General features: G+C 46.0%; 1 protein-coding gene across 3 annotated transcripts; it reads right to left on the bottom strand.

Moving 5' to 3' along the window:
- Window positions 1-1,060: 1,060 nt before the first annotated feature.
- Window positions 1,061-9,661, bottom strand: LOC143825909 (leukocyte immunoglobulin-like receptor subfamily A member 6). Of its 3 annotated transcripts, none has more exons than XM_077314322.1 (8): window positions 9,018-9,661; window positions 8,155-8,285; window positions 7,916-7,951; window positions 6,135-6,418; window positions 5,046-5,330; window positions 4,604-4,894; window positions 4,035-4,136; window positions 1,061-2,650 (listed from the first exon to the last, which is right to left on the bottom strand). In XM_077314322.1, the coding sequence occupies exons 2-7, from the start codon at window positions 8,181-8,183 to the stop codon at window positions 4,054-4,056; spliced, it is 1,008 nt and encodes a 335-aa protein (XP_077170437.1). In that variant the 5' UTR covers window positions 8,184-8,285; window positions 9,018-9,661; the 3' UTR covers window positions 1,061-2,650; window positions 4,035-4,053. The 3 variants fall into 3 exon arrangements, with proteins under 3 accessions (XP_077170437.1, XP_077170438.1, XP_077170439.1); XM_077314323.1 differs by having other exon boundaries at window positions 9,150-9,661; XM_077314324.1 differs by lacking the exon at window positions 7,916-7,951.
- Between the last annotated feature and the right edge of the window lie 13,463 nt (window positions 9,662-23,124).

The raw sequence follows: 23,124 nt of genomic DNA, 5'->3' as shown, positions 1-23,124 counted from the left end.
CAGCATATAAGAACCAACTCTTCTTCTTCTTCTTCTTCTTCTTCTTCTTCTTCTTCTTCTTCTTCTATGTTATCTCTCCATAACAGCCTCAACATTTCCTTATTCTGCCAGTACGGTATCTTGCATCAGCAAAATAAGCTTTGCTAGAAATACGCCAAATATATCCTGATAACTCATCTTACTTTGCTGATATAGGAAATCTGGCATCCCGATCAAGGAAACTTCTAGAATTAGCGCAGGCGAGTGCCATAACCTTTTCAACACTGTCATCATGAGCGGTGACATCCAAACACAAAAGTATTTTATCCTACAGCTGTTTCTGGTCAAACTCGTTTCAGAAGTAGTAAAAACTCTATGTAAAAGCTATTTATAAAAGGAAACACTGTCCTATTGTGAGGTTTCAGTCGATTGCCACAACGAGTAAACGCCTTTTATTTTTGTAAAAAATTCTTTATTGGATTATAACGAGCTGCTCTTATAGGCCTTTTGCCAGGCCGGGGAAAAACGATGGCTATTCAGTAGTTTTAAGCTTCAATGCCCATCCTTAGAGCCTGTTTAGGCCAGGCTGTAGATGAAAGACACAACATCCCGAAGGTGGCCATTGTATAGAACCCAAAGGCAAACAAAAAGCACTGTAATCCACACCCCAGAAGCTTCCCAGTATTCTAACTCCTGAGCAAAACTGTAGCAAAAACCAGGCAGCAAACAAAGAAGACAGAACCACTCTCGACAGGCGTGGAAACAGAACGGCAAATGGTTTTGAAGTTCAAACTGGGGGCAACAGAGAGTCTCTAGCAGGTCCCACGTCAGTAGCTATTGTTATTGTTATTGTTATTGTTGGTTAATCCCTCTGCAGTCACCTCCTGAGTTAGCTGGACTCAGCACTTCCTGGAGACAGTCTGTTCCCGCACACCCACAAACACGGGAATGTCGCATTCAGATTAGCAAGCTATTCATACCGCTTGCGTGTTTGTAAAGAGAGCAGGAAACCGGAATCTTTGAGCTGAAGAGGTGGCTATGAATAGTGATTTCTCAAAAAGAAAAGGACAGGGACCCAACCGAAAAGAAGTACAGAGTTTATTCAGGAGGGTGGTACAACAATATGTGCATACAGGGGGAGGGAATATCCCTAAGTAAATGCTAAGTGTACTCAATCAAAATACATTCTTTATCCTTATTCATATAGGAACAGCAACCAACATTTAGCACAGCCACTCCTAAAGGGAGTGGGACTTAGCTACAGGTGTACATGTTGTTTGGAAAATAAAAAGGGGGGGGGGATCTGTTACAGTTCTGTTGGGTCAGATGCCCATTGCTGGCCCAAAAACCAGGCTAGTTATATTTTGGGCGCACATTAGGGTGGTAATAACTTGGGGGGTGGGGGGGAATCAATACTGATTTGGGTTTTTTTCCAAGTTTTTACCCAAACAGAGAATCCCGAGTTCGGTTTGGGACCAAATCGATTCAGCTTTTGATTCACATTCCTGAATCTGCTTGACATACAGCTGTTCATGACTGAATTATAATTCAGGATTACCAAACAGGAGTCTTGAAGGACAATGTCCGAGTCCAGATTTTATTTGAAGAAACAAATGTACACATGAACGCTTCTACCTTCAATAAAATTTTGTTGGTCTTAAAGGTGCCTCTGGACTTTGTTCTGCTGCTTCGGAACAACATGGCGACCCACCTGAATCTACCTTCATGAAGTCATGACGCCAACTGAGATATGTATTGAGATTTTAAGGGACACAGGTACAATTTGAAACAGAGATTCCAGGGCACTTGAATTGTGACCATGTCAGTGATTGAATACCATATAAAAAACAATACAATCATAGAATCATAGAGTTGGAAGGGACTTCCTGGGTCATCTAGTCCAACCCCCTGCACTATGCAGGACACTCACAACCCTCTCGCTCATCCACTGTCACCTGCCACCCCCTTGAGCCTTCACAGAATCAGCCTCTCCGTCAGATGGCTATCCAGTCTCTGTTTAAAAATTTCCAAAGATGAAGAACCTCCCAAGGAAGCCTGCTCCACTGAGAAACCGCTCTAACTGTCAGGAACTTCTTCTGGATGTAGGAAGAAGCATCTTCTAGCCTGGCATGACTTAATTGCTGTCATACTGACAGGTTTCCTTGGAGGCATTAGCTATGGTCATTCCATGGTCCCTTGTTGAATGCTGCAAGGTTCTCTGAGACGCAAGATTCAGCACTTGCTCCCATGTTCTTTGTGTGCCTCCTAGGATTTGTCAACAGTTTTTACAGGTGGGCTGGGAGGGAGGGGTGTGCAGATGAAAGTTGGGGCTAGCAGCAAGGACAAGTTTTTTTGGGGGGTGGGGTTGTTGTTTACACTCCCCAATGAAGACCTTAATTGCTTGTGGTGCACTGCAATCTCTATTTTGGGAGAGAGGATATTTCCTACCACTATCACCCCCCATCATCATTTTGCACCGCTGTTTCCAGAACTAAAATACCATTTAGGATTGCTTTAAGCTTATGCTGCCTGAAAGCAAATATATGCCCAATATGCTTCCCCTCCCCCCTCCCAAAAAAATTATGGGTAACGGAAGTTCAATGATGCTGTGTTCCAACGTCTTCAGGAATGATGTTTGGACTCATGTTGATCCGAAGAAAGCTTCTCACACCTATTATTCCAAAAGGAACAGAAGAAGTAATTTAGGACATGGTAACAAGGAAGGCCCCTGGCCCTCACCCTTCCCCAGATGACATGAAGTGGCTAGGAGCATTATAAAGCAGTAATATCAGGGCTCTCTCAGCCTCACCCACCTCACAGGGTGTCTGTTGTGGGGAGAGGAAAGGGAAGGCAATTGTAAGCCACTCTGAGACTCCTTTGGGTAGAGAAAAGCGGCATATAAGAACCAACTCCTCTTCTTCAGTAATATCAGGGCTCTCTCAGCCTCACCTCCCTCACAGGGTGTCTGTTGTGGGGAGAGGAAAAGGAAGGCGATTGTAAGCCACTCTGAGACTCCTTTGGCTAGAGAAAAGTGGCATATAAGAACCACCTCTTCTTCTTCTTCAGTAATCTCAGGGCTCCCTCGCCTCCCTCACAGGGTTTCTGTTGTGGGGAGAGGAAAGGGAAGGCGATTGTAAGCCACTCTGAGACTCCTTTGGGTAGAGAAAAGTGGCATATAAGAACCACCTCTTCTTCTTCTTCAGTAATCTCAGGGCTCACTCGCCTCCCTCACAGGGTTTCTGTTGTGGGGAGAGGAAAGGGAAGGCGATTGTAAGCCACTCTGAGACTCCTTTGGGTAGAGAAATGCGGCATATAAGAACCAACTCTTCTTCTTTTTCAATAATATCAGAGCTTTCCCAGCCTCCCCTCCCTCACAGGGTGTCTGTTGTGGGGAGAGGGAAGGGAAGGTTATTGGAAGCCACTTTGAGATTCCTTTGGTAGAGAAAAACCGGCATATAAGAACCAACTCTTCTTCTTCTATATATTTCAACAACTTGTTCATCCCTGGCCCCAAAGAAATCCGTCAAGCCTTGACCAGAGCCAGAGCCTTCTCCTCCACGGCCCCAACCTGTTGGAATGAGGTCCCCTCAAGCAGTTCTGTAGGACCCGCGAAATGGATCTCTTCCACCTGGCTTTCGGATGAGACTGACCATAAGGGCCCGGACCCAACCCAACTGCTAGGAAACTGCAGCACCAATGACCAAAGTTCCCCTTCTGTTAGACCATTCTCTGCAACCTGTTATCTGTTAAATCAGTTATATCTCTTCTTTCAATTTTTTACAAATGTTGTTAATGTTATAGTGTATTTTTCCAAGTTCCCAAGATACCAAGTGAGGGGCGGTCTAAAAATTGAACAAATAAATAAGTAAATAGAGACAGAGTGAGGCCCTATCTTTCCATGCTAACCATCAGCTTGGCCATTAAGCTATCCCACCCACCCCCCTTGAAAAACACACTCTAAATCTTTAGGAATGTTTGGAATTTCTCCTGAAGCTTATTTTCTGTTAGGAACCCATGGGTTTTGGGGAGGAGGGGGAGGGGGAGAAGCATCTCACCTTGACTGCACGTTCCTCCTCATCTGCAATCCCAAATCGTGAGGAGGAGCAGGAGAATCAGCCCTCCTATAACAAACCGAATGATGTTGATGTAGGTGTAATCTGGAATAAGAGGAAGAAATCAGGATTGGCCGATACCGAAAGGAAAAGGTCCCTGTTCTGTGTGATCATAATAGAGCAGGGCATGGTTTCTTCATTTTTCTAAAAGGTAAAGGTAAAGGTATCCCCTGTGCAAGCACTGGGTCATGTCTGACCCTTAGGGTGACGCCCTCCAGCGTTTTCATGGCAGACTCAATACGGGGTGGTTTGCCAGTGCCTTCCCCAGTCATGACCGTTTACCCCCCAGCAAGCTGGGTACTCATTTTACCGGCCTCGGAAGGATGGAAGGCTGAGTCAACCTTGAGCCGGCTGCTGGGATCGAACTCCCAGCCTCATGGGCAGAGCTTCCAGACTGCATGTCTGCTGCCTTGCCACTCTGCGCCACAAGAGGCTCTTACATTTTCCTATAATTGCCTATAATATAGATAAAAGCCGAAGAGCGGCTGGCTTGAATAAAAGATATACTGCACCTGATACCAGGAGCTCCAGAGGGTCGCTGTGCACGGAGAACACAAAAGGTCTTTTGACGAAGACATAGCTGCAGCTATAGTTCCCCTGGTGCTCCCAGCTGATGTTGTTAATGGACACTTGGCCTACATCCCAGTTGGATTTCATGGGCCAGTCTGCTGCGGATGCTCCATCTTTATGAAGGAAGAAATTGGCTTTCCCATCTAGACTTTCACACAGGATATTGATTCGTCCCCCAAGAGCAACTGACTCACTGGGGCTGAAGGAGATGGTGGGTCTCGGCAAGCTGGGATCTGTGCAGGAAAAGAAATCACCAGATGGTCATATAGTGCTTAAGAGCAGCGGCTTCTAATCTGGGGAGCTGGGTTGGATTCCCCGCTCCTCCGTGTGCAGCCAGCTGGGTGACCTTGGGCCTGTCGCAGCACAGGTATTAATTACCCTTACCAAGGACCAGGAACGTCACAATGTCGCTCGTCTCTGACAAAACGGAAAAATTCGACCGGAGTTTGTAGCTGCAGCTGTAGATCCCTCCGTGATCCGAGCTCACATTGGTGATATAGAACAGGGCCACGTCCTTATCGGGCACTACTGATTTTATCGGAACTCCGGCATTATGGAGGTAGAATGTGTCACTCGGACCTTTGACCCTGCACTGAATTGTAATGTTGCTACCCGGGAATGCCATTTTGCCAGGGCTCAGGGAAATATTCGGCCTGGGCAGGTCAGGGTCTGTAAACAGAAAAAATAAATAGTTTAGAAGTCTAAAGGGTCATCATAAGCAGACATTATAATCTCGCTCCGTCAGGCTCCGTCAGGAAGTAAGGCTGAACTTCCCTTTGTAGCGGTGCACTTAAGAGAAGAGAAGACCTGGGTCTTTTTGTACCCCGCTTTTTGACTCCATGAAAAGTCTAAAGTTGACCAAAACTTAACTGCCCCAGAGAGCTGTGATTAGAACAATTCCCTGTATTTACAACCAGTTTTAAATTATATTTTAACAGATCTGGTCTAAGCTGTTTTGTATATGGTTATTTTATGAGTAAACCCATGTTTCTGGCTATTTTATTTTTTGTAACTGAGAAATTGCTAATTTTGACTTTGCTGGTCTATGACTGTAATAAAGATCTGTCTGTCTGTCTGTCTGTCTGTCTGTCTGTCTGTCTGTCTATAACTCCCTGAAGGAATCTCAAAGTGGCTTACAATCACCTTCCCTTCCCACAACAAACCCTCTGCGAGGTGGGTGAGGCTGGGCGAGCTCTGAGAGAATCCAGACTGGACCAAGGTCACATGTCTGAAAGAGGCTTACAGTTGCCTTCCCTTCCTCTCCCCACAACAGACACCCTCTGAGCTCTGAGAGAACCATGGCTGGCCCAAGTTCACCCAGCTGGCTGCCTGTGTGGGAGGAGTGGTTCTCCAGATTACAGGCCGCCATTTTTAGCCATGACACCACTACCATTTCATCTGTGGGGGCAACCTAGCGAATGGTTCACTGTTGCAGATAAACTTATTCCGTTCTTGGACCCAAGACTCTCTTACCTATTACCAGCAGCTCCACAGGGTCACTGTGTTGTGATTGCCGTTGGTTCGTATCATTATAGTAACAGGCATACGTCCGTCCATGCTCTCTGCTCACACTGCGTAGGGAAAAAGTAGCTATTCCTCTGTCTACTTTTGAGTCTGCATTTACGTTTTGGCCGTCCTTCTTTAGATAGAAATGCACTCCATCTCCTTTAGGACTATGACAGAGAATCGTAGCCGTTCCTCCCAGTACAATTCCCCTGCTGGTATTCACAGAGATGGAGGGAGGACGAAGTCGATCACTGGGTTAGCAAACATAGGAAAGCATTACAAGATCAGGAGAGACAGGACAAGAAATCTCTTGTTTCAGGATCTACGTCAGGCCAGGAAACCTAGAAATTCTTCTGTGTACAAAGGCTAACAACACTGCAGTTGCCTTGATAATTTGTCGGATGCATTTATTTCTGTGTTTCAGTTGTTTTCCTTGAAAAGTGGGTTTTCAGTTTCAATTATTTCCTTATTTTCAATACTTTTGCCGTATTCTTCCTGTGAAGAGGGCAGCTTATAAGCAGTTCCCCGACAGTGGAAGCAGCATACTAAGTTTTTTCCAATACTTGTAACTGTTTAAGTGGTTGCCAAGGCTTAGATGGAGTGCCAATCCACGGAAGCTATGCATCAGGGTGGCCAAACTGTGGCTCTCCAGGATGTGCTGGCAGGGGCTGATGGGAATTGTAGTCCATGAACCTTTGCAAGCCACAGTTTGGCCACCTCTGTTTTATATATTCTTAGCTAGAGATCCAGCTCAACAGTTGGGACATAGGCTGCTAGCTCGGCAAGCTGTCATGGCTGAGTTGCCTCCTTGTCACTCCCACCAAGTGGAAGGAAGGAACCTGGGGGGGCCACTAATCCTGGATCTGCCCATTGGGCACCCTAAGCGCATGCTCAAGCAGTACATCTGCCTTGCTTTCCACAAACATACATACAAGGGGGAGCAGATGGAATGGGGAAGAAGTGTTTGGGTTGACATGGTAAGACATGGATTATTCAGGACAAAACAGCTGTTGCCATTCTCACTGACACCAGAATCTTTGGGGAATTCTGAAGCTTGCCATGATTCTATTGCAAAACACGGTGATTTCACGGAACTGCCCGCCTTCTGTAAGTGGCACATATCTCACTGTGTGAATCAACTGAGGCAGTGAAGCTGTTTCTCAGATATGGCTAGCCTGATGGAAAACTCTGTGGGTTGAAGTTCCCAAGGTAACAGTACAAGCAACAATATATACATTTGGAAATCCATAGTGAAACAACAGTTGATAATTAAAACAAAACAATAAGATGTCTCAGTCATGAAGCAGAAGGTCATCCAAAGCAGCATGGCATAATAGGGGGAAAGCATAAAATACCAAGTACAAATCCATAAAACACTACAAAGCCAGAAAATTCTATAGAGCAGGGGGAGTAAGACTAGAAAACAAATGTGAAAGATTATTTTTAAATGAGTGTCGGATAAATAAAGATTTCTCAGTGGCTCGAGGGGGGGGGGGAACGACATCCAGGCAACAAGCTAATATAATTAATATAACCGCCGCCACCACCAGAAAAAAGATATGTTTTTACTTGATACCTAAAAGAAAGCAAACTAAACACCAGGTGAATTCCCATATTAGATCCACCCATTAAAAATGTCCTGTTTTGGGGTTGACAGGACTCACACTAAGGTGGTCAGGAAGGATGGGTGGTCCTTCAGGGATCACGATCTTAGATCATTTAAGGTTCACCTCACAGCATATTCTTACCTAACAACTTGTTCTCCTTCTGATCTAGAGAGCAGCCTACAAAGAGAAAAGACCCATTACTGAATATACTACGGGGCAGGGAGATCTTTGCCTGTCTTCAGCGTGAAATGAAACAAAACAGGATAGAAATTAAACTCTTCTTCTCCCCCCCCCCCCCACACACACATACATTCACCTCAGTAAATAGCATTCTGTTAAATTCCCACTTTGGAGCACTTCTTTGCCTGTTTGATACTCACCAGCAAAACATAATGAGAAAAGCAGACATGGCGATGGAGCCCCGTTGCGTTTTTGTGAGCCGGTTCCACACAACTGTCCCCTGATTGTTTTCATGTGATAATTCTGCGATCTTCCAGAAGTCACAGGAAACCTACAAGAAAGCATGAATGGCTGAGTAAATTGGTAGGACTGGATGGCACAGATCGTTTTTTGAATACGCAGGAAAGACCTTTAGCGGTTTGTGAGCAACGGCAGCCACATGCGGAGAGAAAGCTTGAAACATTGATTTGAGTGCAGTTATGAGGATAGATAGTAAACTGTGACAGTCCAGAAGTGGCAGAAGCCCTAACATACGTTTATTTATTTATACATTGGCTTCCCTCCCCGCGCATGAGCTCGCGGTGGTTTACATAATAAGCAAGATAACACCACAGTGTTAGAAGTTCAATAAACACATTAAAAGCATGATAAAAACCAGTAGAAGGGGAGGGTGAATATAAAATAATAATTAAAAATTCAGAACTATTCCTGCTCTTAAATAATCTCCTTATTAAATGGAAAATGTTACGTCAAAATCACAATGAATGTTTGATCAGACAGCCCCCCTCCCAAAATATGCTGCCACAGAATTATTGGGTTAAAGTGAAAAAATATGCATCATTTGCCTTGGAAGCACAGAAACTTTGCTCAAGATCCCCAGTTCTCCACGTTTCCCAGTGAAGGGTAAAGTGCTGTTCAAACAAAGTACAAAGATGATCTGACTCCAATGGTAACAAGAGAAAGAAATTTTATTTACAAAAATAGAAGCATATGTTACATGACATATTCAAGTCCGTACATTTAACATATTGTGATCAAATTAATTTCAGATAGGTTGACTTACCACAGCTCCAAAGCCAGGTAATAGAGTGAAGAAGTAAGGTCCTAGATAAGATGAAAACAAAAAAAGACAAACAACAGCCAAAGAGGCTCAATATTTAGCCATTGAAAGGGTGGGTTTGAATTCCAGGTGTACCTGAGTGAGATAATTCCTTTAACCCTTTCCCTCCCATGTCCTCTTGCATACAGTCACAGTATTGAACACCTCCTCTTAATTTTGCATACAAGAGTTTTCAAGTTCCAGCTTATCTCATAGTACTTTTTTCAAATTTGCCTCTTGATAGAGGCTTGATCAGGATGTCAGCCAACACATTTCCTGTTGAACAGTGCTCTGTATCTAGCTGGACCATTAACAGGAAACCAACAGTTCAATTATAACCAGTTTGGTGTAGTGGTTAGGAGTGTGGACTTCTAATCTGGCATGCCGGGTTCGATTCTGCGCTCCCCCACATGCAACCAGCTGGGTGACCTTGGGCTCGCCACGGCACTGATAAAACTGTTCTGACCAAGCAGTGATATCAGGGCTCTCTCAGCCTCACCCACCCCACAGGGTGTCTGTTGTGGGGAGAGGAAAGGGAAGGCAAATGTCAGCCACTTTGAGCCTCCTTCGGGTAGGGAAAAGCGGCATATAAGAACCAACTCTTCTTCTTCTTCTCCTCAGAATAGCACAAACTTTGAGTCCTGTGGCACCTTATTTTATGTTACTACTAGGATGTTTTAAAATGATGCACACCGCCCTGAGCTGGCTAGCTGGAAGGGCGGTATAGAAATGTAATAAATATAAATAAGTTTATTTCGTGGTCCCTGGCCAGTTCCTTTCAGCCTGGCCACCTACATGACTGAAGCTGTCCTGTCTCACATCCCATTTTTGCCCTCAGTTGGTCAAGAGGATGAATTGCTCAAAGTGTTTTCCTGTGGCCGTTTTCTCATAAGGAAAACTGAAAGGATACCTCTAGGGCATTGGGAGACTTGCTCTGCCTTTCTAACTTCCCCCACACCATGGTGTATTACGCATGACAAGAAAACCTCACAGTCATAGGTCCGTCTTTCAAATGCATAATCCTTGTAGAAAAACATTTTTTAAAAATGAGGATTTAAAAGAGTCAGTGAGCTGGGCAGACTCTGCACTTACTTTGTTTATTCCATTGTCAATCCTGTTGAATTCAGATTTCTTTGAACTCGGGTCTTCTTCTCCCTCCCCCCCCCCCATTGAAACAGGAAAGTGTTCTGCATGTGGTTAGGGTAGTTCAGAAGGGGGGGCAAGCCTCTTTCTTTCTTTTCTTGAAGGGGGTGGGAGATGAGCCAAGCAGGGAGCCTCTTTCTTTTCTTGGAGGGGGGGGAGGATCGAAAAAGGCAGAGAAGGGAGAAAAAAATCCAGGACTGACAGAAGTTGAGAGAAATTGGGAGCTTCTCCTTTAAGGCAAGCTTGTCACATGACCAGAAACTGAAGAATGTTTCAGGAGTTTCTCAACGGCAAAAATGCTGAGAAAGGCTGTATGATAGCAAAATTGCGCAGTTAGGGAAAGGTAGGCCTGCCCACAGCAAACACGCCGGAGGCAAATATATTACAAACACATTCAATTTTTATTTTATTTGTCGAAAACAAACTCTTAGGGGTCGTCATGAAAACCCTGTGCCCCACTTGGTCCACTTCCGCTTCCCACTGACAGCAGGTATATTATTGGCTGAGAGCCTAACAGAGAACCCGTTTGCAAAAGGAAAACCCATTCCTCTCCCCCTCTCCCTCCTGTTCTCCTTAATTCACGGATTGGGTCCATGCATATTCCATGGTCTTTATTATAGCTTTTTTGGGTGTCACCTGGGACCCCTCCTCCCTTTTCCACCAGCAGATAATGCCCCCCCCCCAGTCTAATTAAGAAAGTTTGCTTGCAGCCATCTTAGAAATCAATAGGTGAGTGTAGAAATTCCGGATCAGCACTATCACCAGCACTTTACAAGTAACATACTGTGGAAAAAACAGACAAACCATGAGAGCTGCCACCCACAGATTCACTTTTAGAGGTGCACAAGGACTAGGGCTGGTTCAGTGGATCTGCTACAGGTGTAGATTTTGGGTGGACAATTTCCACACTGCAGCTACCAAAAAAAACCCCAAGCCCACAGTTCTTTTTGAGGCACGGCGACATCCGCCGAGTTCTTTGGATGCGGATTCAAAACACGCAGCTCCTGTTACACCACTACTGCCTCCTCCGATCCGAGGACTCCTGTGAATGTCCTTGCTGCTACCACTGAGGTATTGTAAGCGGCGATGGCTGAGAAGAAGACCCAACCTGGGAGCTTCATCAGTGGCAAAACATGTAATCTTCCATTGAGCTGTGGCTCGTGAACTTTTTTAGGCATCCCTAGGCATCTTTGGAAATCAATTTCAATTCTCGTAAAGCGATGCAGAGTCAGCCGGCGAAACAGCCTTCTTCTTTTCTTCCTTCCAGAAGAGATGGCTCGCAATCATCATAAAGGCGACGAGAAGAATCAGTCCTCCTACAGCTAGACGGGCGATGTTCCCCTGGGTGTAATCAACAGGATCGACTTAAAGAACAAAAAGAGAGGGGTGGCCATGTTAGTGGGCATCAACATGATACATTTGTTCCACAAACCTTAGCTCTACCACCAGAAGGACCCACCGACTTGAGAAGACACAAATATTCACCAGTTTAGCTCATGTTCTGCTCACTGGTCGCAAGCAGGGAGGCAGATTTTGGAAGGGCTGCTTCCAAACAGCTCAACCCACATGACCGATTACATTTCACTAGGCCTGGGTACAAACCAGGGAAACGTGGCTCAGTTTGTGGTGGACCAACGGACCGAACCATGGACCACCACAAACTAAAAAGGTTTCATATGAGCCAGTTTGTGATGTGCTAGAACAGTCCCCCAGCATGCCAGAGACACCAAACTAGCAGGGGATCTCCAGAAGACTCTCCTTTATCTGCCTTCCAAGTTTGGTGAGGATTGGATTTACAGGGTCCAATTGATGGGGAGCCCCAAGAAGGTGTCTCATCTTCCATGGTTTCCAATAGAGGGGGGGGGGAACAGAAAAGGAGCAATAGAAGCCCAGCAGAAGAGAATCAAAGTCCCAAAGTATCTCTGCAGTAGGTGGGGGGCATATTTGCCGGCCCAGCGGAACCCGTTCAAGGTGCCCTGAGAACACCTGAAACCCAAACTCAGATCAGCGTACAGTGATGTATGTCAATGGGGTGACTAAAGTCCTGAGATGTATGTAGACATGGTGGCTTGCAGCCTTGCTGAGAGCACGTGAGACCAAAATCCAAAGGCGTGTAATAATGCATGTAGATGCGGTGGCTCGAAGCCCAGCTGAGATGTATGTAGACATGGTGGCTCAAAGCCCTCAGTCCACCTTAGACCCAAATCAAAAACCAGCACTCAACAACATCTATAGACTTGAAGCCCTGAGTCAAATTCAGACATGGTGAGTCCACCCTTGATATCCAAACCCCAAATGGTGCAACAACTTATGTAAACATGGTGGCTCAAAACACTGAGATGTATGCAGGCATAGGGGTTCAAAGCCCCAAGTCCAGTCCAGACACCGAAACCCCAAATGGTGCAATCATTTATGTAGACATGGTGGCCTGAAGCTCTGAGTCCACTTTTGACCCAAACCCAAACCCAACGACATATGTAGACGTAGTGGATTGAAGATGTAGAAGTGATAGCTTGAAGCCCCAAGTGTTACCCTGACACCCAAACACCAAAGGGTGCAACCATGTGTGTAGATGTGGTGGCTCAAAGCCATAGAGAAACATGTTGGCTCAAAGCCCTGAGTCCACCTTAAGACCCAGGCCAAAACCAGTGAGCAACGGCGCATGTACAGTGGTGGTTCGAAGCCCTGAGACGTATGTAGGCATGATAGCATGAAACATGCCTAAAATGCTCCCAGAACCCTCAGGCCTAAACTCATAGACCCTTTAGTCACAGCCCATCCCTAGATGAAATTTCTGATTCTTTACCAGTCGAAGAAGAGTACCCAGCTTGCTGGGGGGTAAACGGTAATGACTGGGGAAGGCACTGGCCAACCACCCCGTATTGAGTCTGCCATGAAAACGCTGGAGGGCGTCACCCCAAGGGTCAGACATGACTCAGTGCTTGCACAGGGGATACCTTTACCTTTACCAGTCGAAGAACACCTTGTCCAGGTATGAGAGCACCTGTTGTGACCCAGAATTGTACAAAGGCAATGGAAAAGGGTAGTCAAATGGGGACTCGTTTGTACAGGCAGATGTTTGTTGAGGTAGATGTTGTTCCAGATGTTTGTTGAGGTAGATGTTGTTCCATAACGTATGTGTTTTTGAGGGGTTGTATATAAATGGAGGTCCTCTGGGGAGGCATCCAGCCTGGTGTCATGGTTAAGAGTGGTGGCTTCTAATCTAGCAAGCCAGGTCTGATTCCCCGCTCCTCCACATGCAGCCAGCTGGATGACCTTGGGCTAGTCACAGTCCTGCTGGAACTCACTGAGCAGTTCTGTCTGGGCTCTCTCAGCCCCACCTACCTCACAGGGTGTCCGTTGTGGGGAAAGGAAGGGAAGGTGATTGTAAGCTGCTTTGAGATTCCATCTGACAGTCAAAAGCAGGGTATAAAAAAACCAACTCTTCTTCTATGATCCATTGTTCAGTGTGAGCACAGAGACGGCATGGCTTAGATCCATGAGTCCATTCCACACCCAAACCCCCCAGCAGCTTCTGAGCTCGCAGAGTAGAATAGGAACTCTGTGATTGGTTGCCAGGATTGCCTTTCAAAGTTCGAATGGCTCCAATTGGTGTTTCCAAGGATGAAGAATTCTGCACACACACACACACACACACATCCTTTCAGTTCTGTCAACAGTTTCATTGATCCATGCCAGTCTCCCTCCATTCACAAATCTTCCGCCACCAACTTTAGTTTGTGAACCACAAACCGGCTAAAGTTCGTCGCAAACTTTCATCCGGCAATTGTCTCGTGCCCATCCCTACCCTTCACACATTTAAATGGGTCAGGACGATGGGTTTGATCTAGGCCCAATCCCCTTCCCTTTTTACAGGTCTCGTCCCAGATGGCTTTTCCCCATAGAGGTCCCCATGATCACACCATAGCCTTCTCTAAGACAAAACTATAGAGCAGGGGTGGCCAAACTGGGGCTCTCCAGATGCCCATGGACTACGATTCCCAGCACTGGCAGGGAGTCATGGGAATTGGAGTCCATGGACATGTGGAGAGTCACCGTTTTTCTTAGAGAAGTGGAGCCTGACAGAACTGAAAGAGCTAACGCAAGTGGCATGTGCAGCACCAGATGCCCTAACTTAAGAGATCATTGCTAACAGGACCGTCCAAGTGCTGCTCCGGCCGGCCGTGCCAAGAGACAGGTGCTTTGACAGGTGACAATCGTGTGGCTTCTGGATGGGTGGATCTTGAAAGCTGCCGCTTCTTCCAATCTCCTGGAGGAATCTCTGTCAATGAGAAAAACACAATGGATTCTCTTCCCCAGAAGGAAGCACGCACCCTTTTCAAACGGCCTCAAACACACACAGTCCTGCTGCCAACGTACTCTTCGAGCCAATGAAATGTTGTTCCGGCTGGCGATGGCAAATGACAGCTTATTCCGCTATGAACAATTCCTCAAACTTCCCAAACATCAAAATGAGTGAACTCTTATTTGCCGCCGCCAGCTTGAGAATCATTTCATTTGCTCGTATTACGGCTGACGGGTCTTCCCCTGTTGCCAAAATATCCTTCGGCTGCAGGAAACGCTGCCCTCATGCACACACACGAGCACACACATAATTCCAGTGGCAAAGGAAACTTCAAGGCAGTGCAGCCAAGCTGTTTCCCTGCTTCCCACCCACGTAAAACAATCGTCAGGGAAACTCAGAAAGCCAACCCAAGGCAGGACTTTCCATGAAATGAAGCATCCAACTGTGCAGGCGCAGAATTGTGTGTAACTCTGTGCCCAGTAAGCAAGCACTTGTCACTCATTCTACACACACCCAAACCTACACATTGAAACGGCATCATCCAACGTGTCCCGAATGGGGACTCTTGACCTTCCTCTGAGAATTAAACCTTGTTGGTCTTGAAGGTGCCACTGGGCTCAAAGCTCACCACCTGCATGGGTGCCAAAGTAAGCCACAAGCTGCAAGCCATGTTTATGAATGTCCCATGTCCCCGTTGCACATACACCTACTGCGCAACTGCCAAGGCGCATGGTCTTTGAACCAAACACTGAATAGCAACCGCTTGATCACAGTAGAGATCATGTTTGTGTCAACATTTTCAGAATTCATAATGACAATTAAATTCACAGCTCTTCGGTATACAGCACCGGGCACATGTAAGGTCAGGGATGAAGATCCCATTTGAGGATAAAATTTAAGTGTGGTAGAACTTTGAAGACCAACAAAATTTTCCAGGGTATAAGCTTTGGTGAGTTCACACCTAAGGCTATTCCACAGAGGTCCTCTACTGCAGGGGTGGCCAAACTGGGACTCTCCAGATGTCCATGGACTACAATTCCCATGAGCCCTTGCTAGCTGGGAATTGTAGTCCATGGACATCTGGAGAGCACCAGTTTGGCCGCCCCTGCTCTACTGTAAAATTAAACAATGTCTTTTCTACTTACCCAGTGTCAGTCCATGAGATGCCTTTGCTCACCCCAAGGATCCATGCTAGAAACTTCCTCAGGATTCAGTGTTACGTAAATCGAAACCTACCTCTTTCCACTGTCTCTGATCCAGCCTTGAATAAAAACAATCAACGAAAGAAAGATCCCCAGCCTCATCGTGTCCCTGCCTTTCTCCAGTCCCTCTTCCCTTCCAGGATGTACATGAGAGAGAGGTCTGACTGAAGCACATGTCCAGGACCTACAGATGCCAACCTCCAGGAGATTCCCCCGAGAATTACAGCTCATCTCCTGAGACCAGTTGTCCTGCTGGAGAAAACAGATTCTTTGGTGGGTGAACTCTATAACATTCTCCCTGTCCTCTATGTCCATCCACAAATTTCTAGGAGTTTTTCAGGCAATCCTGTCCCCCAACCCCTCCACCCATTGGTAGCCAGTGGGGACCTGGCAATCATATCACCCACTAAATAGGGATGCCAGTCTCCTGGGGAAAACTGGGGATCCCCCGGTTTTACAGCTCTTCTTCAGACGCCAGAGATCAGTTCCCCTGGCAAAAAATGGCTGCTTCAGAGGGTGGACTCCATAGCATTAGACTCTGCTGAGGTCCCTCCCTGCCACAAATCCCGCCCACTCCCGGCTCCACCCCCAAAGTCTCCAGGTTTTCCAACCTGGAGTTGGCAATCCTATCCACTAAGCCTGGTATTCAGTTGACTTTAAACAGAGCATTTCTGGACACATGCTGAGCATCCTTCCTCCTCACTGCCAAATAACCACAGCCGTACTTCCACACAAAACGTGATTAAATTAGAGGTAAACACGTCCTGCCCCAAAACATGGCTTCTGGACAGGATTGTACACCAGCAGAATAACATAAGTCCTCATCTCGTACAAACTCCTAGTAGTAAACACAATTGCTTGGCTTCCCAGTTATTACCTTCGTGATTCTCACCCAAAAGAGACTGGAATGAGCCAGTTTCCCAGAGGAGTAACGCTGTATTTTCTCAGGGCTTGGTTCCCTGGTCGCTGTCCACAGCTCAGTTCCATTCTGACATTTTTGGTGCGTGTGTGTGTGCTTTTTTTAATGATCTTCCAGCTTATATCAGAAAACGCAGGAAACTGTCCCTTGTCATCTTTAGATGCTCAACGTTTGTGCCTCTTTCTGCCGTTCTCAATCTGTGACAGAGATCTCTAGGCGTCTTGTGATTTTTATGGGCTGGAAACGTTTTTGTTTTTAGAGAAGTCAAAATGTCTCAGTTGAGGGTAGTTGGACAGTAAAAACGTAGGTGAGAAGTAGAAGATATACATACAGGAATTTCTCTGTCAGCATTCGCTAAACGTGAAATTAATGCAAAAGAAATTCCATCTCAACATCCTGAAGTTCCTGACAGTCAGAGCGGTTTCTCAGTGGAACAGGCTTCCTCGGGAGGTGGTGGGTTCTCCATCTTTGGAGATTTTTAAACAGAGGCTGGAGAGCCATCTGACAGAAAGACTGATTCTCTGAAGGCTCAAGGGGGTGGCAGGTTACAGTGGATGAGCAATAGGGTTGTGAGTGTCCTGCATAGTGCAGAGGGTTGGACTAGATGACCCAGGGGATCCCTTCCAACTCTATGATTCTTTAAGGATAATCGTGACCTTGGAATGCTAGCAAGAATTTTGTGGGTCAAAAAGGGCCCATGAAGTGGACGGAGTTTGACAATGCTATCATTTTGCGGGTGTGCCAAAATATCAATCTACACCAGTGTGAGAAATTGTGCATGTGTGTGTGAAGTGCCATCATGTCACCAGCCAACTTTCGGTAATCCCAACAAGGGACTTCCAAGGCAAGTAAGAAGCTGAGGTGTTTTGCCATTAGCCTTCCTCGGCTGGGTTTCTTGGTGGTCTCCCATCCGAGGGCAAACCAGGGCTGACAGAGCTTAGCTGACATGATCTGACAAGATTGGCCTGTACAAAGCTACCAATGTGAGAAACTACTCTTCATAAAAGTCACTTGGCAAGATGAATAGCAAACGCTGGCAGGGGCTTATGGGAATTGTAGTCCATGGACATCTGGAGGACCACAGGTTGACTACCCCAGCTCTATAGAACCCACGGAGAAGGAGTTGATCAACTCTTTGGTCACCTTACAGTTAACAGAGAGCCAGCTTGGTATAGTGGTTAAGAACGGCGCCTTCTGGGTTTGGTTCCCCACTCCTCCACATGCAGCCTGCTGGGTGACCTTGGACTAGTCACTGTTCTGTTAGAGCTGTTCTCACAGAGCTCTTTCAGCTTCCCTTACCTTACAGGACGTTGTGGGGAGATGAAGAAAAAGCAATTGTAAGCCACTTTGAGACTTCTTCAGGTAGTGAAAAGCGGGTTATAAAAACCAACTGTTCTTCTTCAGAGCCGACAGACATCATGAACATAGTAATTTGGGTGAAACTTAGACTGCAGAGATTTTTAGGGGGTAACATCATCTAATAATACTATGGATGGTAGTATCCCCCTCAGAATCTAAGGAGTTAGATTCTGGTTGCGCTGGATGATATAGGATGAGTGGCTGATGAGGTAAGAGTCCAGCCATCCTCTGCTTCTAATGGCACCGCTAAATTGATGGGAGAAAAGCATCCAAGAAGGGAGAAGGAGCTGGTGCCAGGGACAAATCAAGGAGGTATAAAAAATGGAAGCATTCTTTTATGAACTTAAATAAATCTTTAGAAGCAGATTGACTCCTAAAGGGCCCTCTGCACTCAGCTATTTTTATAATGGAATATAGCTGGATGGAAAAGTAAGATCATTAACCCTGAGTTCGTATGGTTTATTAATAGTTTTGATGTAAGCCTCCTTCAGGAAACCTAAACTCAACATGAAATTAATCTAGAGGGCAAAGGCTGCAGATCCCACAAGCATATGCCTACGGGGTCCAAAGTTGCTAAGACGGAGAAGGAAGAAGATCTTGGGGTTGTGGTAGACAGCTCAATGAAAGAGTCAACCCAGTTTGCGGCAGAAGGATAAAAAAAACAAACTCTTTGTTGGGCATTTGTAGGAAAGGGACCGAAAATAAAATGGCCAATATTCTAATGCCATTTTACAGATCTACATTGTAGCTTAATTTGGAATACTGTGTGCAGTTTTGGTCACCGTATCTCAAAAAGGACATGACCGAGCTGGAAAAAAGACGGAGGATTTCAAGACGTGAAACAGGTTGCCCTTGGGATGTGCAGGCAGTTGCTAGGCAACGCTCAAGCTCCTCCCTGGCGCCCTCCGCGGATGAAGCAAATGGTGGCCTTAATGGTGGGTCCTTCTTGGCCTTAAGTGATTTTCGCCATCAACAAGGCCCGGGAGAGCAAGGGTCATGACAGGCAAATGTCAAGATGGAAAAGGTGGAACTTAAGAGCCTGTTTCAGAGCTGTGGGTTGTCACCAGCTCTTTTTGGCGATGTGTTTTCTGTAAGCCCTCAGATTGCATCTAATGCAGCAGGAAACTGAGAGAGGCATTATCTGCCAGCCCAGCCCAGCCCAGCCCTGATACTAAGAATTCCACAGCCCCGCAATCGGAAAGCAAGATCTCCAGGGTGCAGATATCAATTCATGTAAATCTCCATGTTGCATCACCAGGGTTTAATTTCCACAGTGATGCAAGTAAATGGATTCAAATGGGTCGCCGTGTCGGACTGAAGGAGCACCATAAAATCAGAGTCCAGTGGCACCTTTAAGACCAACAAAGATGTATTCAGGGCGTGAGCTTTCGGGTGCAAGCACTCTTCCTCATGAACCAAGAAACAGTACTCCTGAGATGATACTTCATCCCCGGGTATCTGTGGGAGGATTTTCTACTTTGCTTTGAGAGTTTGAGGTTTGCACTCTGTGAATTCTCAGGGGTTAAGTTCATGTCCCTAGTGGTAGTTTGTGGCAGTTTCCCCCCCCCCCCACCCTCGCCCCTTTCTCTTTTCTTCTTTTCTTTTCTTTTCTTTTCTTTTCTTTTCTTTTCTTTTCTTTTCTTCGAGAGACCTTGCAATATAATGATCAACTTAATGACCAGCTCCTCATCTGCAGAACAATTAAGGGGGATTGAATGTTTCCTGTCCAGAGTAATTAACTAAACAAGAGGCTTTTCTCATTTCACAGCCACAGGTTAAACGGTGTGCCACTAATAATTTGGCCGCTGCTGTTGCGTAGAAAAATAATTCTCTGTCTTCTGACTTCCAAAGTGCAGAATTGTTGAAATTGAACTGACAAAGGCTTTCACGGCCAGAGTCAACTGGCTGTGGGGTTTCTAGGCTGGGTAGTTATGGACTGGTGGTTTGGTCTTTGCATACTCACACACACAAACCTCATTTTTTGGGGCCAGGCTTATCTAGCTATAAGCACAAGGTTGAAGGGCCTCTGAGCTGCGAATATCTGTAGCAAGTGAGATTTCAAGATTTTTTCCAGCACTGATAGTTGAAAGATATTCTGACTAATGGCCAGCTGGTGGCAGCAGAAAATAAACCCTGTTTGGGAAAGGGAAGAAGAAGAAGAAGAAGAAGAAGAAGAAGAAGAAGAAGAAGAAGAAGAAGAAGAAGAAGAAGAAGAAGAAGAAGAAGAAGAAGAACAAGAACAAGAACAAGAACAAGAACAAGAAGAACAAGAAGAAGAAGGTTCTTCTGTGAGGGAGGTGAGATTGAGAGAGCCCTGATATTACTGAAGAAGAAGAAGAGTTGGTTCTTATATGCCACTTTTCTCTCCCCCAAGGAGTCTCAAAGCAGCTTACAATCTCTTTCCATTTCCTCTCCCCACAACAGACACCCTGTGAGGGAGGTGAGGCTGAGGGAGCCCTGATATTCCTGCTCGGTCAGAACAGCTTTATCAGGGCTGTGGTGAGCTCAAAGTCACCCAGCTGACTGCATGTGGGGGAACAGGGAATCAAACCTGACTCACCAGATTAGAAGTCCGCACTCCTAACCATGACACCAAGCTGGGGGATAAAGCTGGAGAGGTAAACTCCCCATTAGAACCAGTGATAAAATCCCACATTCCCTTGATAAAAACAAGCACCTGCATTGTCATTTTACCACAATGCCACTAATCCTTTGCATTAAAATGATATTTACCTCCAATAAAGCCAGCAGTACGAACCTCTTTTCATTATCACACTAAGCCAGGGTATTATGAAACTTTCAATGTCCCTCCTTGTTAAATGGTCCTGTGGTTTATTCAGGGCATCTTTCCTCCTTCCTAATACAAAGACACCATAGCTTTATTCCTGATTAATCTAACCTGTAGAATGCATCTGAGTCAGTCGGTTACTATAATTAGTTTGAGGAGAACATAAAGTGAAGCAGCAATCAGTGGGGCTGTTCCTCCCTCTCTAGAGTTCGGCCAGCTCCTGTGTATCGATTGGCCTGCATGTGGCGCAGAGTGGTAAGGCAGCGACATGCTATCTGAAGCTCTGCCCATGAGGCTGGGAGTTCAATCCCAGCAGCTGGCTCAAGGTTGACTCAGCCTTCCATCCTTCCGAGGTGGGTAAAATGAGTACCCAGCTTGCTGGGGGGTAAACGGTAATGACTGGGGAAGGCACTCTCAAGGCAAGGGAGAAGTAGAGGTCCTTTGCCGAAATCCTTCCTCTTGGAGGTCTCCCATCCAAGTCCTAACCAGGGCTGACTGCTTAGCTACAGAGAGAGAGAGGTGTAGCATACCCCCTTCCCTCCCGGAAGAAACCCTAAGGGCATGCAAATCCCTGAAGGTGCAAAGCACATGCAAGCCTCCAATCTGTCCACTAGAGGGGGTCGTTGGATTAGGGCTGAAATGGCCAAAATTCACCTGTTCAGAGATGGACTGGGATGGTCCCTATGATATAAGTGCCCCAAGCATGGAGAAAAGCTCACGAGCAGAAATATATTCCAGCAAGAAATGCGCCACTGGCAAACAGTTCAGTGGGACAGGTTACATTTGTAAATGAGCCCGTTTTGATAAGTAAAGGAGGAGAAATGTGTTTAAATGGTTCCAAAAGGGGGATGTAAAAATTCCAGTGGCTGCACTATAAGCGTACTTTCGGTGGTTCAACATGAGCAGAATGAAGGATAGCTACTGCAGTACTGCAGGTGACGTCAGCATCTGTTCACTGTTCTCCTGTCTTTCCTGTCTTTTTCCCAGGAAGAAATTTGAGGGAACAGAAGCATAATGTCTCTGGTGTAGTAGTAGTAGTAGTAGTAGTAGAAGAAGAAGAAGAAGAAGAAGAAGAAGAAGAAGAAGAAGAAGAAGAAGAAGAAGAAGAAGAAGAAGAAGAAGAAGAGGAGGAGGAGCAGGAGGAGGAGGAGGAGGAGGAGGAGGAGGAGGAGGAACAATGTTATTTAAGCTACAAGAGAGGACAGGTGAAAGGACAGAACAAACCCACTGTCCAAGACTGTCATTGCCAAAAGAGGGGGAGGATTGGTAGTGCCAAAAAGTTGCCCCATAACAATTAACGTTTTCACATTGGTCTGTTCAAAGTAAATAACAAAGGGATTTATTGATGACATGTTTTAGAAGGTTCACTGGAAACATTCCCCAAAAATCTGACACTCAGGAAATCTTTTTAAAAAAACGTACCAAGTGCATTTGACTAATAATAAAACACCATCCATATTTTCATCATGTATCAATAAATTATCAAAGCACATGGCCCAAGACTAGGATTTACATAAGGCTGGTGGTTAAACTGACAAAAATGACTTAACTGAGGCTATCGTGCCTTGGTCACGTTATTTTAGTTATTTGTTTATTTTCGGATTTATATACCACCGGTCTTCATTCGAACTCGCGACGGTTCACAATTACGAGCAGACAAGAATCACTGGAAAAGACAGTAAGGCCAGGAAAAACTGAAGGTGGCAGGAAAAGATGAAGACCCAACAGGAAATGGAGTCACTCAGTCAAGGAAGCCTCATAGACGATGACAGGACAGTTCCTCTTTCATAGAAGAAGAGTTTGTTTTATACCCCACTTTCCACTGCCCGGAGGAATCTCAAACTAGCTTCCAATCGCCTTCTCTTCCTCTCCCCACCACAGACACCCTGTGAGGGAGGTGGGGCTGAGAGAGCTCTGACAGGACTGCTCTGTGACAACAGCCCTAACAGGACTGTGATTAACCCAAGGTCACCCAGCTGGCTGCATGTGGAGGAGCGGGGAATCCAACCCAGCTCGCCAGATCCGAAGCTGCCGTTCTTAACCACGACGCCACACTGGCTCATAGGTTCGCCGTAAATCAAAAGCAACTTGCTGGCACTTAATACGCACATGTCCGGCTAAATGCAGAAGGCTGGCCTTCAGTCTTCACCCTTTCACCTCCCTGGATGTTTCCCATTGACCCAAGATAAAAGAGGGATGGAACCAGGGGGGGGATCCTTGAGACGCACCAGGAAATCTCAGAAATGACGCAAACATTGACCAGCGTGCTGTGTTAACCTGGTAAATGATAGCTATGATAGCACAACTGTGATGAAGAGAGCCCTGGAGGAAGCGTATCCCCTGCCCCTCCCTGC

The sequence above is a fragment of the Paroedura picta genome, chromosome 16 (assembly GCF_049243985.1).
Source record: "Paroedura picta isolate Pp20150507F chromosome 16, Ppicta_v3.0, whole genome shotgun sequence".
NCBI lineage: Eukaryota > Metazoa > Chordata > Lepidosauria > Squamata > Gekkonidae > Paroedura > Paroedura picta.
This window is presented reverse-complemented; position numbering and strand designations above follow the sequence as displayed.